At 36.0% G+C, this 20436-nt stretch overlaps 1 protein-coding gene across 2 annotated transcripts; it reads left to right on the forward strand.

Moving 5' to 3' along the window:
* The first annotated feature begins 16529 nt into the window (after positions 1–16529).
* LOC120210902 lies at positions 16530–19751 on the forward strand. 2 transcript variants are annotated; one of them, XM_039209553.1, is made up of 5 exons: positions 16530–16805; positions 16894–16967; positions 17365–17506; positions 17631–17894; positions 19219–19751. In XM_039209553.1, exons 1-5 carry the CDS (start codon positions 16680–16682, stop codon positions 19480–19482), a joined length of 870 nt encoding a protein of 289 aa, XP_039065484.1. In that variant the 5' UTR covers positions 16530–16679; the 3' UTR covers positions 19483–19751. The 2 variants fall into 2 exon arrangements, with proteins under 2 accessions (XP_039065484.1, XP_039065485.1); XM_039209554.1 differs by having other exon boundaries at positions 17371–17506.
* The last annotated feature ends 685 nt before the right edge of the window (positions 19752–20436 follow it).

Consider the following 20436-nt stretch of genomic DNA (forward strand, 5'->3'; position numbering starts at 1 on the left):
TTTACACTTAGGGAACCGATTCCCTATGAGGGGGAACCGATTCCCCCACGCTCCAAGCTGTTTTATTAATTGTTTTCATACTAAAACGGCTATATGATCTTCACTAATCATCCCCAACATTCATAAGTGATTCAAGGTGTATTTAAACAAGTTCTGAAGCCCTTGATCAACAAAAAAATCATAGAGAAACAAGAGAGAAAGCATCAAACACCAAGTTTGTGCAAATCAAGCCAATTTTCCTTTCAATATTCATTTTGCTTTCAAGAACACCATTTGTGCTCATTTGTAATTATCTTTGAGTGTTCTTTTCTTGTTCTAGAATTATGCAAACATCTTACCTTGTGAGGTTTTCTTTGTAAGTTTGCAAATTTGTAATCTTCTCTTTGGGAAAGAGTGTTCTCAAGAATTGGGGTATATTCTTGAGGGTATTGTAAGGTTATCTCTTTGGCCTCAAAAGAAAGAACAAATTAGTGAATTTTGTTGGAAAATCCTTAGTGTGGATAGCTAAGGTAGTGGATGTAGACTTTAATTGAGAAAGTCGAACCACTCTAAATCACTGTGCAATTACTTTCAATTTTCTGCAAAAGCTTCCACCAAATTTTTAATTGCCAATTCACCCCCCTCTTGGCCAAATCCGTCAATCGATTAACTCAACAAAAAGAAAAAGAATTAATTTCTAAAAATAACCTATTATGTTTAAAAATGGCAAAATGCTCACATTGTCATTTTTATGGTCATTTGGAACATACTTGTCCTTTAAAGAAAGGAAAACATTTTAAAATTAGACAAGTATGGGTTCCTAAGGGAATAAGGGGCATTGAAACTAATGTTCAAGGATCCAAAGCAATTTAGATACCAAAAGCTACTTAAATGTCTCTTGTAGGTGTGTGGGAGCAATGGTGATGAAAGTGATGATATTCAAGATGCTTTAGCCACACGTGAAAAAGGAATGGGTAACCTCTAAGCTTAATGCTTTTAATTTTGGTTATTTGGTTGCTCATTTATTTTTAAGCATGCATGAGTTTTGGATTTAAATGATTATGTATTGTTTTAATCTCATGTATGTTGAAAAGATGATTATGATGAACATTTTAAAGTTTCATCATAATAAAATTTTGGTCAAAATTGGTTTTAATGCAAATGATATCTCTCTAACAATTGATATCAAATTTTCAAATACTTTGATTTTACAAATTTTAAATTTTTGACCTAAATTTCAATGTTTATGCATGTGGTTTAAATGAAAATGATATCTCTCTAACAATTGGTATCAAACTTTTCAAAATGCATAACATTTTTTGAAAACTTTATGTATATGCACTTAATTTTAATAAATGGTATTGATATCAAATTTCAACAATTGGTATTGCATAAAGTATTTTAGTCTTGGATATCTTGAATTTCATGTGCTACTAACACATTTGTTATTCTTTGTAGAAATTCAATTTCTTTTTAAGTGTCAAGTTCTTAAAGCTAAATTTTGATTGGAATGCATTTATTGAGGGGGAGCTTTTATTTTTCAAATAAGTTTTAAAATGTCAAATTTACTACTTACTCTCCAAAGTTATTTTGAACTTCAAAGATTGAATTTTTTTTATATAACAAAAAGGGGGAAAAGTTTTGGTTTGAAAATTCAATTTCTTAATGAAAAGGGGCAACATTTCATATATTTTCAAACAATTGGTATTTGTTACCAATTGGTATCTTTTTTCATTAAACATTTAGTAAGGGAGTTTTGCCAAAAAACAATTTTTCAAATGTTTTGTTATATCAAAAAGGGGGAGATTGTTGAACTATGTTTTGATATAACAATTTAAGGCAAAATATTTTTGGACTTGAATTGAATTTACAAAATGTTTTTGGACTTAATTGAATTTATTCAAAGTTTTAAAAGGTTTAAAAAATAATACAAAGTCCATTAAATTCGGATTTGAGCCAAAATGCTAAAGGGTGTCAAAGTGCATCCATGCATCCCTGCAGTGCATCCATGCACCTGCACTAATGCATCGATGCATCATGCAATGCATCCATGCACTCAAACATCGAATGCACTTAGTGCATCGATGCATCCTGTCATGCATCCATGCATCAAGGCTGGAACAGCTAGTAACGGCTAGTTTATTTGAATTTAATGAAGGGGTATCGATGCACCATGATAGTGCACCGATGCTCCATGTTATGGGCAGCCTTTTTGAGTAGAAAAATCATCCCCAAACAGCTCCAAAACATCCCCAACAGCTCCAAAACATCCCCAACGGCTATATACAACATCAAACACATTCCAAGCTATAAATACAAGCTAAGGACACTTGAAGAAGAAAGAGAACAACTATCCAAGCAATCAAACACAAGAGAAGATTTTTTCAATCTTATTTCATCTTTCTCTTGTAAATATTTTGTTCTTGTGAGCTCAATCTTGTAAACACCTACCTTAGAGAGGTTTTCTTGTTTACTTATTTTATCCTTTTGCAAAGGGGAAATGTTCTAGCTAATCCCGTGTAAAAGCTAGGGAAAAGTTCTAGTTTAGCCCGGAAAAACTAGGGAGCTGTAAGGTTATCTCTTTGTCCTCAAAAGAAAGAACAAATTAGTGAATTTGTTGGAAAATCCTTGGTGAGGAGCTAAGGTAGTGGATGTAGACTTGGTTGAGAAGTCGAACCACTCTAAATCGATGTGCAATTCTCTATGTTTTAATCTCCTTACTCCCTAAACACAAAAACCGATCCCGACCCTCTTTGCAAGCAATTCTGATTGTCGATTCGAGCTTCCGAAAATCCTAACACATGTATATATATTTTTTCATATTTAAACGTATTTGCCTTAAATATATCAGGCTACTATTTTTATTAGAGAAAATAACCTCAGTGACCAAAAATCCCATATAATATACGATTTTAACCAACTTTTTTCGGATTTGCCAAAATGACCAACAAAATCGCAATGCGATCGCTAATTCGCAACGCGATCTCCATTATCGCAAATTCGCGTTGTATTTTCGCAATGCGATAGTTGAAAATTGCGTTGCGATGGTCTACAGTATCGTTGCGATTTTCCCAATTCGCAATGCGAATAAGTAAATCGCAACGCGAATTGGGAAAATCGCAATGCGAATAAGTAAATCGCAACGCGAATTGGGAAAATCGCAATGCGATACTTACTATCGCAATGCGATAATACAAAATCGCAACGAGATACTTACTTTCGCAACGCGATACTGACTTTCGCAACACGATTTACATAATCGTAATGCGATTTTCAAAGCGCCATTAGTATCCTGGCCAAGTATTTTATTTTTAAATTCCAAACATGAATATTAATATATTGGAACACTGAACTGTCCACAGTATATCCCGTAATCGCAACTCATAACCTAAAACCTAAAATCACAACTCAGTCCCATCTCCATCTCTCACTCTCTCACCCATCTCCGACGAAATCCGTCCCCATCTCCGGCGAAATCCGTCTATCTAAATCTCTCAGAGCCACCCTCACAATCAGAAATGGAAATCAACCAAATCAACCAACGAGGGTTAGTTTTTTTAATTATTTTCTTTTTGAAATTTTTGCATTATTATTAGGTTTTCATATTGAAATTGATGATAAGTTTACTGGTAATTTCAATAATAGATTAACCATTTCACTTAGATTGCTTATTAAATCAACCAAGAATCGCAACGCGAAATGCAAATCGCAACGCGATTTTAGTTTCGCGTTGCGATTCTCTCGTTGCGATAGTCATTTCGTGTTGCGATTACTTCACAGTGTTACATATTAAGTTTGAAGAATAAACTACTACTATTTATGTTTTTATTATTTTTTATATCTTCACAGTGTAGTTTTTGGTATATCTAATTTAGTATGTTTTTGTTTTGTAGAACTTTATTCGGCTCAATTGACCTTGAGAAATAAAGTCAGCCTGGCCAAAACAATTGCGTCGAAGCTTTCACATGCACAAAGAAAAATGTTTGAGGATACATGCTTCGGGCCATGGCTGAAAGTACAACATCCCGGTGGAGATGCGATGTTGACACACCTGTTTCTTCAAACCATGATAGAGATCTACCAGAGACTATACAACGTCGTGATGAAGAGATGGTTTGATTTCCACCGCGGTATACGTGTTTTGGGCGGGAGGAGTTTTGCTTAATCACCGGTCTACGCTTCGGACACGATGATGTAGGTCGGTACACTATACACATTACCCGCCCATCATGGCTATCCCGGTTTTTCCTGAGCTGGAGAGGCCGAGTCTACACGTAGAAGACTGACAAGATTTTTTGAATAATAAAGATGGTTTACTCGGATGGATGACGTCGACGTTCCAAGTATGCCTTCTAATTCTTTTGCATGCCGGCTTTTAGGCAGAGAGGCCAGACAACCTATTCCAAATGATCTAATCAAATTGGTAGAAGACCTAAATGCGTGGAACCTGTTTCCGTGGGGCTCGTATTTATGGAAGCTACATGGAATAAGTTATCGTCTGCCTTGGATGATCGAAAAAGTTTACATGGCGATGGTTCCAAATACACTTTGACAGGCTTTATTTGGGCCTTTAAGGTAAGAATTTTTATATAATGTTTCCAAAATTATAAGTAATTATTTAACAATACTAATGTTTTATTATATTGTTTGTAGATTTGGATATTTAGGCCTTCCCCCATGAACATATGCAATAAAAACTTCAAATAATATCCCAGGGCTATTTCCTGGAAGAGGAACGAACCTTGCAATGGGAAGATTTACTATGGTATACGACAATAAATAATGTAAGTTAACATAAATACTACCATATGTTTATAAACAAGTTATTACTAGTACACATTTAACTTTTTTGAGCTTTATATTGTTAGGAGGCCAACACTCCTCTACAGAGGCTGACACCCACGGAAGCTGAGCTTGCCACTGATTGGTGGCAAGCTAGTAAGCGTTTTTTGATGGAACGGTTGATGAGCAGCCTCCACTTCGGGAGCCATCACCTCGCCCAGAGCTATCATCCCACCCAGAGCCATCATCTGATCGACCCGTATACACCTCCACAACGACAGCCATCACCTATTCTGTCACATCATCGAGCCTCTTCTCCACCATCACCGCAAGATAGGCGACCGGCAAAGATGCCACGACGTTTTATCTCCCTGTTCTCCACCTTCCCTCAATGGGATGAGTTAGGGGAGTTACGTGATGAGGTCAATGCCTTGCGTGAGGAGGTCGGTACTTTCGCAAAGACGATGGTGCATGGCGTGTTGAGGTGTCTACATTACGCGGTGAGGTAGCCACTCTACGTGAGATGGTAGCATCGTTGCAGAATGAGGTTCATACTCTACGCAACGAGGTAAGTTTAAGATTTTTCATACTCGTAATTCATTCGGTTGCTGCCAATCTGTTTTTTAGTATTTGTTTTTGGTTTTGTTTTTGTCTTTTGGTTGAAGTAATGCAATCCATTCAAGTTTCAATTTGCAGAAGAAGAATAGTTACTTTCGCAACACGAAATGACTATAGCAACGCGGAAATGGCTATCGCAATGCGAAATGAAATCACAACGACAAAATCGCAACGCAAAATGAAATCGCAACGACAAAATCGCAAAAAGCAAAATTTGCAATGCGATTTGTGTTTCGCGTTGCGATTTGTCGTTGCGATTTCATTTCGCGTTGCGATTTTGTCGTTGCGATTTTATTTCGCATTGCGATAGCCATTTCCGCGTTGCGATTTTAAGTTTCGTGTTGCGAAAGTAAACTATTCTTCTTATGGAATGTTTATATGTTGTCCTTTAAATGTTTATATAAGTGCTTACTTCTGGAATGTTATCTGAGCATTTTGTGAACTATGAGAATAATGATTTGGGTGAATACAATGCTAGTTTGAAACATATTTGTCTTTGTTTAATATCATGTCTGTTTATTTACTGATTTATATTTTTTTAGCGCCCGATAAGTGGATGCTTTACATCGGGTTTTCCTTGCACACGAGTTCACGCATCAGACGGCGTGGACGTGCTATTACGTCTCCGTTCACCACAATGGTGCGAAGACTCCGCAAGAAGAAGCCCGACTCACCGGTCATCCCTCAAAGTCCCCTCCAATCGTTCAAGAGGCCCCTATTCTCACTCAAGATTCCCCCCCCCACCGTTCAAGAGGCCACTGTCATCGTTGAAGAGGTCCCTCCCACCATTCCAGAGCCCGATTCACATGGGGTATATATCGAAGTATTGAGAAACCCCCACCGGTTCCGGACATGATGATGAGAGTTGGCTCTCGTATGAGTTACCGGCTAGTGCCCTTCCGGTATCTAAAGTGGAGAGGAGACACTACCGGAAACAATTGTGGATAATAACCCTTTGGGCTAAGACCGCAGTTGATTTTTATCTACATGAGCGGAGCCAAGGGTGTTACACTGACATCAGCAAACTCAACGATGAAATGTTTTTGTTGCTTGATCGGTCTTGGTGGGGTGTGCTATTAGGGGTTGAAGACAGTGGCTATTTGGATGGGGAGGTAAGACTATATTTGTCTTATATATGATTTGATTAATTTGTTTAAAAATTAATGTAATTCACTAATATATGTATTTTTTTGTAAAACAGCATATCGATCGTGGTGGTCACGTCTACTAATAATAAGGAAGCTTAGGAAAAATAAAAAAATCGCTATATACAAAATCCGACAGCTTTTCACGCAGTTCTTGAAGAATCAACGAGATAATCATTTTTGTTTGGGCAATGGACAAGCTAACTTTATCCTGCATGGTGGGAGGTCGATAAAATTAGTGTTTATTTTTAAATTTTTTAAAGGTGTTAATAAATATGGCGCAAATAAATGAATTATTACTTATGATCGCATGTGTTTATCCCTGTTTTGGAACGTCGTCACTGGCTTCTCGTCCAACTTCAGCTCCATCCCTGAAGATAATAGTGTATGACAGCATGATCAATTACATATCACTGTCTGATTTGAGAGATATTTTCAAGGGATGGAGCTCTCATTTGGCTAAATTCTTGGATGGGATAAGTATTGGAGTCATTCGGACACAAGAAGCCAAAGAAGTTCAATGTCACAGTTGTCAGAGACGACCGCGCCACAGTAATCGCCGGGAGCCAGAGGGGATTGTGGTCCTCTCGTATGCCTTTGCTTGGCGCGTTTGACGACGGGAAGCACAGAGTTTTTACCCCCACCGATAGAGATAAGCTGCAGTAGGCTTGTGGTTTCGGCATTATATGGCTAAAGTAATATTCGAGACGCTGCCTACCTGCATCCGTTAAAGTGTCCATTGTTAATTGGTAAGTCAAATGCAAGTTTTGTTAACATATACTCCTTTTGGTTTGAAAATGTTTGGTTAAGTACCTAGAATTCAATAATTTGCTGTTTGTAGTTTTAGATGTGTAGGAAGTCTTGTTTGAGCAAATGTTTGGTTTCTGCAGGTTAATCCTTAAGTGAGCTACATGAAATGGATGTACGGGTCACAAAGTTGTTGATTCATTGATTCAATAATTGATGAAGAAAATAAGAATAATTATTATTTTTTGATTGTTTAATTGATTTGTAAAAGATGATTTGTAAATCTTGATTTGTTTATGATGTGTACATAATTTGTGTTGAAATGTAATAGTTGATTTGTTGATTTTCAATCTGCTTTATGTTGAAGGCAAAACAGACTATCGCAACGCGAAATGAAATCGCAATGCGAAATGAAAAACCGCAATGCGAATGAAATCGCAATGCGAAATAAAAATCGCAACGAGAAATCGCAATGCGAAATGAAAATCGCAATGCGAAATGAAATCGCAACGAGAAAATCGCAATGCGATTTTCATTTCGCATTGCGATTTTCGTTGCGATAACCATTTTCGCGTTGCGATAGCCATTTTCGCGTTGCGATAGTCAAATGTGTAATAAGTGATGACAACTGAAAGATCATAGCAATGTTCAAACTCAAGTTACTAATATGCCTAACTGAAATGTTAAAAGTGCACACATAAAATACACATAATGCAAGTTTTGTTAACATATATACTCCTTTTGGTTTGAAAATGTTTGGTTAAGTACCTAGAATTCATATATTGTTAAAGTTTATGCATGTTAATCCTCGTTGCCTTTTCATTTCGCATTGCGATTCTATCGTTGCGATTTGCATTTCGCATTGCGATGGTCAAATGATTGCCTTTCCAACGCGATTGACTCGCAATGCGAGTTTCAAAGTTCGCAACAGGTTTTAGTTTCGCAGCCAAATTTGAGTGTATATATATACGCAGCAGCACAACTCATAACCTAAATCCCTAAATCGCAACTCATTCCATCCCATCTATCACTCTCTCTGGCGACATTCGTTTCAAATATCCAACGACATCCTTCCCCACCGGCAACAGGTCTTAGTTTCGCATCTCGTTTGTTTAGTTACAACCATGAAATCATCTAATGTGATCATGTTTGGATAGATTTTGTTTGGAGGGTCATGGGAGTTCATGGTGTTTTACAATATATGCCTTTACCCATGAATCTTCAACTAAAACTGTCATTAAAGAAGTTAACTTATGAAACCCTAATGTTACGTGTTTCAAAGAAATTGAATTTAAGCCCCTAAGTGGATTTAGGCTATCTTATCAGAGAAATGGTAAAGTTTATTTGTTAACCGACAATGAAGATGTTGAACGATTCATGCTTATATTAATGTTTCAAGTGATGATGTTACATTGTATGTTGTTGAACCTGGAAGTAGTATTGTTGGGTCAGTAGCGGGTAGTAATCAACTAAGTGGGTCAAAAACCCACAGCCTTCTCTAATCCAAATCCAAATCAACTTTCAGCACCAAATTCCGGTTTTCGTATTGACCAATTAGACGATGATGAGCCAAGAGAAAAAATTGTGAGTACTAGTCAGTATTCGAAATTTGATCTTGGTCAATACCCGGACTTTGATATTGGTCAATACACGGATTTTGATGATGTTTCAGAAGAAGAAACAACCCTGCGTGTAATGATTTTGATATTGGTCAATACCCGAATTTTGATGATGAAACACCCATTGCCGAGGAAGATGTTGTTTGATGATAATGAGGAGGAAGTTACACTGTGAATGACATGTTGAACATCCATTCTGTAATTCATATAATCCTGAAGAAGAAAAAGAAGAAAAAGTCCCCGAAAAAGAAAATGCCACGGGAGTATAACTGGAATATGCCAGAATTACTTCAGTTACCGGAAGAAGAGTTGGCAAAGAAAGCAGTTGATTGTTACACAAAAGTTATTCGTATCAAGAAAGATGATTGTTTTGATACAAAGGAACTTGAAGATAGCTTTGTATACGAAATGTGTGGAAGATGGCTATCAACTAAAAGTTAACAAATCAAGCAAAGATCGTTTCGAAACAAGGTGTACGATTGACAAAAACTGTACTGGCGTATGATTACAAAGAGGATAAAAGATTGCGCAATGTTTTCAAGTTAGGACTTTTATTGATAAACATACATGTTCAAGAACCCAAGTTTTTCCTCACCATAGACAGGCAACAAAAAGGTGTTGGTGGTTTTCTGGCTGAGTTAATGTTTTTGAATGGCAGGGTATATCGGGGACATGAAATTATGACTGACATGATGCTCGGTTCAAGATTATATATCATATTCTCAAGCTTGGAGAGCCAAATGTTATGCCTTGGAATTGTTGAGGGGGTCGCCAGAAGCATCGTTTGCCCAACTGCCGGCTTATTGTCACAATTTAAGCTGAAAAATCCTGGGTCGGTAACTCATATCAAAACAGATAGAGATGGACGCTTGAGTGTTTATCGCCATTGGTGCTGCGGTTAGTAAATCAATATAATTCTGTTGACTCATTCTGTTAGTTACTGCATTTCACATTTAAATGATTTATTTCTTGTATATTATTTTGTAGATTCGTTCGTTTACTTGCATGCGCCCAGTTATTATAGTTGACGGAGCACATTTGAAAGGTCGATACCTTGGAGTAACTTATTAGCAGTAGCCATGGATGCTAACATGGGATATTGCCAATAGCTTACGAGGTTGGCAAATCTGAAACCTCTGATTCATGGACATGGTTTATGGGGCATCTTAGGGATTGCATAGGTCCTATTGCAATCTGACAATCATCCATAGGGCAACTCAATTGACAAGTGTTAGAAGGTGTTTCCCATGCTTTTCATGGACTTGTGGTGTTCATTTGTATAGAAATCTAAAATCAGGTTGCTGGTATAAAAAGGCACTGGACATACTGGAAGGCTGTAAAGGCTTATCAGGAAGTGGATTTCAATAAGCATATAAACTGTTTAAGACGTGTTTTGCCTCAGTGTGCTCAAACACTAGAAGATGTCGGGTTTTGAAAGATGGTCAAGAGTACATCAACTTGGAGCAAGATATGGTTTCATGACGTCTAATAGTGCAGAATGAATTAACGCTCTAATCGTCATTCCCGGAAATTACCCATTACTGTTAATGGAGTTTTTCGAGCTCTATTCACAGTGGTACTACAAGAAAAGAAACCATGCAGGTATTATTCTTTGAATTCGTAACTTTATCATATATTTTACTAAGTATTATTTATTTAAATTTACAGGAACATTGGAACATCGGTTACACATGGACTGAAAAAAAAGATAACGAAAACGTGTTGTGAGTCAACGTCATGGAGAGTTGAACCATGTTCAACACTTTGTTTGAAGTACTGGATAATAACTTAAATGGGCTTGTCGATCAGATAACGAAACGTGTTGTGAAGTCAACGTCATGGAGAGTTGAACCATGTTCAAACACTTTGTTTGAAGTACTGGATAATAACTTAAATGGGCTTGTCGATCTAAATGCAAGGACATGTAGTTGTATGAAATGGCAAACATCTGGTTATCCATGTGGCCATGTTATAAAAGTTGCTCTTCATCTAACCAGATGATTCAAGCACATACGCTATGGATTGCTACACTACAGAAGTATATCGACAGACTTATGCTGAGATTGTCTACCTTATTTCACATCCTTCTGAGTGGGACATACCAGATTACTTACAAACAGTTTTGCCACCAGCCATGGACAGAAGGCTACCTGGCCGACCAAAAAGTCACGATCGTATACCGTCTAAGGGTGAAGAGAAGAAGAGATCGACATGTAGTCAGTGCAAGGAAAGTGGTCATACAAGGTTGACATGTAGATCACCAGTGCCATCACAATCATCTTTTCCTCTACCAAAATATGGATCATCATCAAAATCCAAAGCTCATATGGTGTCAAGAAAAAGGCAATAAAAATCACAATCATCTTTAAAATCCTAATCACAACTGGCTTCACCTTTTGGGACTGTTAACTTAGGTGATTTTTAAATGCAAACGTTGTATTATGTAGATTTTATGTGTGAACTTTTAACATTTTCAGTTAGTCATGTATTAGTAACTTGAGTTTGAAAATTGCTATGATCTGTTACTTGTTATCACTTAATAGGCAATCATCTTAATGTCCATCGCAACGCGGAAATTACTATCGCAATGCGAAATGAAAATCGCAACGAGAGAATCGCAATGCGAAATGAAAATCGCAACGCTAATTTCGCAATGCGAAATGAAAATCGCAACGTGAATTTAATTTCGCGTTGCGATTTTCATTTTCGCGTTGCGATTCTCTCATTGCGATTTTCATTTCGCATTGCGATAGTACTTTTTGCCTTCAAACATAATGCAGATTGAAATCAACAAAATCAACCATTACATTTCAAGCAATTAAACAAGCACAAATAAGAATTATGTTAACATCAATTAAACAAATCAACTTTACAAATCACCTTTTACAAATCAATTAAACAATAAAAAAATAAGCAATAATATTAGAGAAAATAACACTTATACTATTGAATCAACTTTTGCAGCCATACATCATTTTCACGCAGCTCACTTCTGAGATTAACCTGCATAAACCAAACATTTGCTCAAACAACACTTTCTACACATCTAAAACCTACAAACAGCAAATTATTGAATTCTAGGTACTTAACCAAACATTTTCAAACCACAAGCCTATAAACATACCAATTGTTATGGACATTTTATAACGCGGATGCAGGTAGCAGCGCTCGTATATACGATCTAGCCATATAATGTCGAAACCACAAGCCTACTGCAGCTCTATCTATATCGTGGGAGGTAGATACTTTATACTTCCTGTGATCAAACGGTCCAACGCCAAGCATACGAGAGGACCACAATCCCCTCTGGGTCCTTTCGTTTGTTGTGGTGCGGTCTCATCTCTGCTAACTGTAATATTGAGCTTCTTTGGCTTCTTGTTTCCAGAACGAGTCCAATAATTTATCGCATCCAAGTATTTAGCCAAATAAGAGCTCCATCCCTTAATAATATCTCTTAAATCAGCCAATGATATGTAATTTATCATGCTGTCATACTATTGCCTTAAGGGATGGGATCTAAAGCTCGACGAGAAGCCAATGGTTACGTTCCAAAACAGGGATAAAACACCTGCAATCATAAGTAATAATTCATTCATTTGCGCACTTATTTATGAATACCTTTAAACTCAATCTAAAATAAACACTAACCTTATCGACCTCCCACCATGCAGGATAAAGTTTAGCTTGTCCATTGCCCAACGCAAATGATTCATCTCGTTGATTCTTCAAGTGAACTGCGTTAAAAGCCGTCGGCATTATTGTATACCGTGTTTTTTTTTTTTCCTTAAGTTTCCTAATTATTAGTAGACGTGACACCCACGCATCGATATGATGTTTTACAAAAAAAATATATAGTGAATTACATTAATTTTTAAACAAATTAATCAAATGAAAATATAAGAAAAATATAAGACTTACCCCTCCATCGAAATAGCCATTGTCTTCGACCCCTAATAATACGCCCCACCAAGACCGATCAAACAACAAATAGATATCATCATTGAGCTTGCATATGTCAGTGAAACACCCTGGCTTCGCTCATGTAGATAAAAATCAACTGCGGTCTTAGCCCAAAGGGTGTTATCCAGAATTGTGTCCGGTAGTTGTTTCCTCTCCTCTTCAGATACCGGTATGGTACTGGCCGGTAACTCATACGAGAGCCAACTTGAATCCATCATGTCCGGCACGTCAGAGGGTTTCTCAAGCAATTGTAGTGGCTAGGCTAACTTTATTCCTTAATGTCAATGAAGCCGAAAAAAATTTCTACAAAAAAACAATAAACATACCAAGTTAGATATACCAAAAATTACACTGTCAAGATATACCAAAAACAAAACAATAAACATAAAATAGTAGTTTATTCTTGAAACTAAAATTTGCAACACTGTTTTGTCTTTTGGTTGAAATGAAAATCGCAACGATAATGAGAATCGCAACGCGAAAGGACTATCGCGACCAGACAATCGCAACGCGAAATGAAAATCGCAACCGCGAAATGAAAATCGCAACGCGAAATGAAAATCGCAATGCGATTTTGGTTTCGCGTTGCGATTTTCATTCTCGAAACTATTCTTCTTCTGCATTACTTCAACCAAAAGACAAAGCAAAGACAAATACTAACTTCACAGGCTAAACAGTTTAGCAGTATTGACAGCAATCGAATGAATTTAATAAGAAATCTAAGTGAATGGTTAATCTATTATTGAAATTACCAGTAAAACTTATCATCAATCTCAATATGAAAAACCTAAAATAATGCAAATATTTCAAAATAAAAATAAAAAAAACTAACCCTCGTAGGTTGATTTTCCATTTCTGAATGATTGTGAGGGATTTTTGACTGTGAATGGTTGTGAGGGATTTCGCCGGCGATGGGGACGGAAATCTTCAGAGATGGGTACGGATTTCGCCGTAGAGAGTGAGAGATGGAGATGGGACTGAGTGTTGTGTTTTGGGTTTGAGGTTATGAGTTGCGATTACTGGACGGTTCATTTTCCGATTTATTAAGAAAAAAATACGGTTTGGAATTTGAAAAAAAAACGCGTTAAACGAATGGCGCTATGTAAATCGCGTTGCGAAAGTCAGTATCGCGTTGCGAAAGTAAGTATCTCATTGCGATTTTGTATTATCGCATTGCGATAGTAAGTATCGCATTGCGATTTTCCCAATTCGCGTTGCGATTTACTTATTCGCATTGCGATTTTCCCAATTCGCGTTGCGATTTACTTATTCGCATTGCGAATTGGGAAAATCGCAACGATACTGTAGACCATCGCAACGCGATTTTCAACTATCGCATTGCGAAAATGCAACGCGAATTTGCGATAATGGAGATCGCGTTGCGAATTAGCGATTGCATTGCGATTTTGTTGGTCATTTTGGAAAATCCGGAAAAAGTTGGTTAAAATCGTATATTATATGGGATTTTTGGTCACTGAGGTTATTTTCTCTTTTTATTAAACTTATGCATACGTGTTTCCATATTATATATTAAATATTTTCTTTATCACGTGGGCACATTATGATATATGTCAGTGCAATGTATAATTTATGTTCATCGTTTTCATATTACATGGTAGTTTGTAAATATTGTGAATATGTTGGTATTAAACATGTTCTAATCATTATACCATTTATTGTTTCTATATATTCTATGTTACAATGTACATATAAATTATATTATTGAATATGTGCATGTTATCACCGACCTAATATGTCGTTTCGCAACATCCCTTTTTTTATACTAAGTGATTTCTTATTTTATTATTTTTTATATATTAATATACATAATTTGATAAAAACATAGTAATGATCTTCCGAATAGGGAATCTATAAAAACATACCTTAACTAACAAGGAGTGTGCTTTTTAGGATTGTGCAAAATAATACCCCTTATATTTTTCAATAAAAGGATCATAATTGAACTTGATATTTAATTCAGGATTTCCACCATTACGACAACGTGTAAGCGACACAGTACCAATTTTTGGGGTTGTGGGGGTGCTAATCTTTTCCCACGCGTAACCAACTCTCGAACACGTTTTAATAGAATCTTTGGTAAACACGGACCATCTTTTATCTTAAAAATGATTTTTCTTAAAATTATTTTTAAAAGACGCTTTTAGGTATTCGACCTACCTAACCCAAAGGCCGTTGGCGACTCTTTTCAATTTTATCCCAAATTAATTTCAAATCACCGAATTTTTCAAATTAAAATCATAATTGTTTTTAAAACAATAAACAATTATTTTACCTCTAAAAATGGTTATGACACCATAAATAATATTATAATCCCATGACATGTGTAAAAACTATTTTGACATCAAAGGTCTTTATACTTTTAAAAGAATCAATGTGACCATTGAATTATTTTTTCCTTTAGTGTAGCCTTAAAAACTCATAAAAAAACCAATATGATCCTTTGACCAACGTTTTCTGTTGTTGATCGTTATAGTGCTGATGTGATAGTTCATGATGTTGACATGGTAATTCACAATATTGTTGTGACGATCCACGATGGGTTATGACGTGACAGATGACATAACAGATGAGCTAAATTAATTTTTCTTTAGTCTTGTTTGAGGATCAAATCAGTACTTTTAAAATTTTGATGGGCTTAATTAATTTAAAAATATATATATATTTTTAAATTTTAAATATAAAAGTATTCAAAAAATTAAAAATTAAAATTAAATTACTAAAAAATAAATATATATTAAAAATGCTATTAAAAAATGAAAAATTAAAATATATATCATAACATATAAATTATTAAAAATTTAAAATATATATATTATATAATATATACGTGTAACATATAATCATATCATCAACACTTATATAAAGTATTTTTGTTAAAGTAGTCTAGACTTATAAATTTTGTTTCTAAGTATAATTAAGAAACATGGTAAGTTTTTTTTGTAACAATACATACACCTAATCATACTTCTAATAATTTTAAAGACTATTCGTAGACCTTTGTACATCGTATAATAAACTAGTATATAAAGCGAAGTTTAGAAATTATATGATATATGATTAGATTTGTATATATTTAGATACATCGTAAGTTGAAAGGTGTATCTAAATATAACTTATAGAAAATTTATTTTTAAGTTAAAAGGTCACGTTGAATGAAAAAATAATTCAACGACCATTTTAATTTTTGGGTAAATTACACGCTTACTCATTGAACTTTACACTTTCTCCTATTTCACTCACCGTACTTTTAATTTTTTTTAATTTTCTCATTGCACTTTAGACATCAAACTTTTTTTGGTCACTCGACCGTTTACTCAATAACGGGGTCTTTATGTGGATTATTTTAATAATAAAACATGACACATGTTTACTGACTGAACTTGACATTCTCTCCTATTTCACTTACTGTACTTTTTAATTTTTTTTTTAATTTTAATTTAACGCCGTTATAAATTTAACGGTCGAAGTGATAAAAAAAAGTTTAATGTCTAAAATTTAATGAGAAATTTAAAAAAATTAAAAGTATGATGAGTAAAAAAGATAGAGATTAAAGTTCAGTAAACGTATAATTTTTATTAAAAAAATATAAGTATCTCGTATGCCTTTTTACCTTATAAATATAAATTTAACCTTTGAAATATTGAAGGGGAAAAGAAATACCACGGATCTCGTTTCCTTGGTTCACTTTCCTCACTCATTCCAAGCTCCGAAAAGAGTCCTTTTGTTTTTGGTGCTGCAGAGAAAGAACCCCAAGCCTTCTCTCCGTTGTTTTATTCAATTGAAAGCTTTGTTTTACGAGAAAAAAGGAATGGAGAGGAGCACGAGCACCCCACAGAGGAAACCACACACTTCCACTGCAGATCTACTCACTTGGTTCGACACTCCTCAACCCTATTCCACCACCTCCGCTGCACGCTCCACCCGCCCTCAGCAGGTACTTCTTTTTCTTCATTCCAAAAATAAAAATTGTTTGTATTGTGAATTAGTGTTCTATATTGATTTGTTTCTTCGATTAATGGTAGCCGTCGGATGGGATCAGAAAAGCGGTGTTTGGAGGTCAAGTGACTGATGAAGAATTCGAGAGCTTAAACAAATGGTTAGATCTGCTTCCGCCTTCTTCTTCTTTTACAAATTTTTCGTTTTCTTTGCTCTACATTTTTATATAGATAATGTAGTTTTAGAAAAACTGGAGTTATTACTAGAGTTTTCAGTTTTTATCCTTTTTATGTTTTATTTGTCTCTGCTACTTCCTATATGTATATTTATTACCTGAAGTACTGTTCTGAAAAGGAAAAAAAAAGAGACCTCGAATCTGCGTGGACTTTAGAACTTTCTAATTTGATCTGTTGGATTACTTTCCTTGATGGATCTCCGTTATAGTTCAATTGTACAACCGTTGAAGGAGATCTTAATTGGTCTCCTTTTTTTTTCAATTCTATCTATGGATTACTTATATTTGGTTTTAATTTGTTTTTTCTAATTGACTCTGCAAGTTCCAGGAAACCTTGTTCTGGATATAAAATTAAGGAGATGACTGGTAGTGGTATTTTTGCAGCTAATGGAGGGAATGATGAGTCCGAACATGGCAGTGCCAATCCGACTCCGATCAACAAAACTGGAATACGAATGTACCAGGTATGCGTTCAGTTCTTTCATTTCTGAATTATGTTGAGGTTATAGATATCTGTAAATCATGACAATTCTTGGAAAATGTTATATTTGTATCAAGTTGTGGTTCATTAATGTTTGGCACTGTCAGCAAGCTATAGCCGGAATGAGTCACATCTCGTTTGCCGAGGAAGAGAGTATTTCACCCAAGAAGCCAACTACTGTTCCTGGGGCGGCAAAGCAGCGTGAGCTAAGTGGAACACTAGAAAATGAGGAAGCAGAGTTGAAGAAGCAGCTCTCTAATGCAAAGTCCAAGGAGCTTGGTGGGAATGACATCTTTTCTCCCTCGCGTGAAATTTTGCCGAGGCCAACAACCGTACGTCGATTGGCATCGAAAGGCAATTCTGACATCGGAGTAAGTACATGTTAAAACCTTAGTTTAAAAAAGCGCCGCTTAAGCGCGATTAAAACGCTAAGCGACTCGAGCGAGGCCCCTGGCGCTTCAGCATAGCAAAAGCACTACGAATTCATTAAGCGGTAGTAATCGGCGCTTTTGCAGCGCTTTTAGCAAAGCGCTAATCGGCGCTTAATTTCGAGTTTAGAAGATACGATTTTGGGCTTTAATAGATATGATTTTTGGGCTTATTTAGGGTTTAGCAGGCTATTAAATTATCAGTTTTGGTTTTTGTTTTTCTTGTAGCTTCACACTAAGAAACGAAATAGATTGGCACAATCTAGATTGAATGACATGGTGTTTGTGAAATTCAATCATGCCTTGGAGCGCCGAGCTAAAAGTAAAGAGACCGATCCCATTCTTTTGCAAGATATTGATGAGAGCAATGAGTGGTTGATGGGAAGAATGGAAGAAGATGAAGATGATGATGAGGCGGTGTTTGTTGGTGAGGATTTGACATAGAGTGATGTTGCTAATGCTTCCAGTGCATATGAGCCTAGTTATCTAACTAGAGCATCAAAAGTAGTAAATGATGGAACCGGACCATCGAGAAATGATAAAGGAAAATCTCCTGCTCATAATCCTATCTCTAGTAGACCATCTCGTAGATGCTTAGTTGATGAAGATGAGATGGAAGAAGATATTGGAGTGTCTAGTGATGAAGGAGATGGTGTTGTCCGAGTTGATGACGATGACGATTTAGAGGATTTTTAGTTATAAGGAATTGAGGGTTTAGAAAAATACTTTTGTTCATCTCACTTTAGACTACTTTTAGTATAGACCATCTTTTGAGATTAGTATGCTCGTATAGTCGTATGGTTAATCGTATATAAGTATTTAAGTGTTTATAACTTATAAGTTATAAGTATATTGAGAATTATATTTTGGTGTTTAAGTACTTATAAGTTTTAAATATATGTATTGACACTTTGATATTTAAGTATTTATAAGATAATTTATAAATATTTTGTATTTTTTTGTGAATTTCAGCCTTTCTGGTGCTTCTTGTGCATAAAGTGAGCGCTTTCGCTTAGCGCTTAGCGCTTCGGCGTCTAGGACCCTAGGCGCTTTAGGGCGCTTTACGCTTTTTAAAACCAAGGTTAAAACTATAACTTACAGAATTCTGTCAAATGATTAAACAAATTGTGCCTTGTGCATCAAATGGCACCTAAGATAGATACGAATCATGCATCGGGCTTTACCTTTTTGTGCTTCACTTTTTCTTAGGGATAAAAAGCATTGTTTCCCATCTAACCAGTTTTTGGGCTTGGATTTTATGCTGCAGCCTGCTGGAGTTAGCACGCCAAGTGAGGAAGCTGTGGTTAAGACAGCAAAGAAAATACATAACCAGAAATTTTCAGAGCTATCAGGAAACGACATATTTAAGGGTGATGTTCCACCAGGGTCTGCTGAGAAACCACTCAGTGCGGCGAAGCTGCGGGAGATGAGTGGCAACAACATCTTTGCTGATGGGAAAGCAGAATCTCGAGAATTCCTCGGTGGTGTACGCAAACACCCTGGCGGGGAAAGCAACATTGCTTTGGTTTAACTTCTTAGGTCTAACACGGTACACTGTCACCGTCTCCTGTGTTTTCTTTTATCTGTAGTGGCGGTGTGATTATATATATTATTTGGCCTTCACAGTATGGGTTCTGGGAGTTATGTTGTAGGTTTACATATCAACTTGACCTATGAACCTATGTTAATTACTTTGTCCATAATCTTGTTCTTTTCTGTCCCATTTTGGCGAAGGTGGCTATCTTAATCGTTATAGTCCGTCTGAGTTGTTCATTAACCTCCTTTTCATATGAACCGAGAGTATCTGACCAACAAACATTCAAAGTTCGAATCACTTTATATTGTGTTTTTATTTTCTTTTCTTTTTCTGGGAATATTCACTCTTCAAGGTTTTGCTGAAGTTTAATTCTCTCTTGAATGATGTGTTTTATTTTACCATCCCTTTAGTGCATTTAAAATTTATTACTTTAACAAAGATGATTTTTGTTTTTGATACTTTAAAAAAGTTGATATTTTACCATCCCATGACATATATATAATTTCTAGTAAAATAATATAGTTGGACAGGAGAGTTTAGGAACCTCGCCGTCTAACTGTTATCGACTTCCACTTCGATCTGTTTTACACCACGATCCCATGCCATACGTAGACCATCCAACGCTATCCAGAGTTCGGCGTGGAAAACTGAACATCACCCAATATTTCGATGAAAGTCTACTAACCACTGTCACAGAGGATCCCTCCACTCGCAGCCTCCCTCCATCGTATTTTGGTCAGTGTTCAGTTTAACCACACAACACAGGTGTTGGGGGATGCTAATGTTGCCTTGTATATTGGATATTGGAATTGCGAGCAGAATCAAGGGGGAATGATTTCGTAATAGAGAAAATCGCCTCAGTGACCAAAAAAAAGTTATAATATACGATTTTAACCAACTTTTTTTGGATTTGCCAAAATGACCAACAAAATCGCAACGCGAAATAAA

Source organism: Hibiscus syriacus, unplaced genomic scaffold (assembly GCF_006381635.1).
Source record: "Hibiscus syriacus cultivar Baekdansim isolate YM2019G1 unplaced genomic scaffold, ASM638163v2 tig00109945_pilon, whole genome shotgun sequence".
Lineage (NCBI taxonomy): Eukaryota > Viridiplantae > Streptophyta > Magnoliopsida > Malvales > Malvaceae > Hibiscus > Hibiscus syriacus.

What these genes read in the sequence shown, in the direction of transcription:
- LOC120210902 (XM_039209553.1), top strand. Translation starts at nt 16,680, where the DNA reads ATGGAGAGGAGCACGAGCACCCCACAGAGGAAACCACACACTTCCACT. An exon ending in GCTCCACCCGCCCTCAGCAG is followed by an intron (nt 16,806 to 16,893) that starts GTACTTCTTTTT and finishes GATTAATGGTAG; the next exon opens with CCGTCGGATGGGATCAGAAA. An exon ending in CTGGAATACGAATGTACCAG is followed by an intron (nt 17,507 to 17,630) that starts GTATGCGTTCAG and finishes TGGCACTGTCAG; the next exon opens with CAAGCTATAGCCGGAATGAG.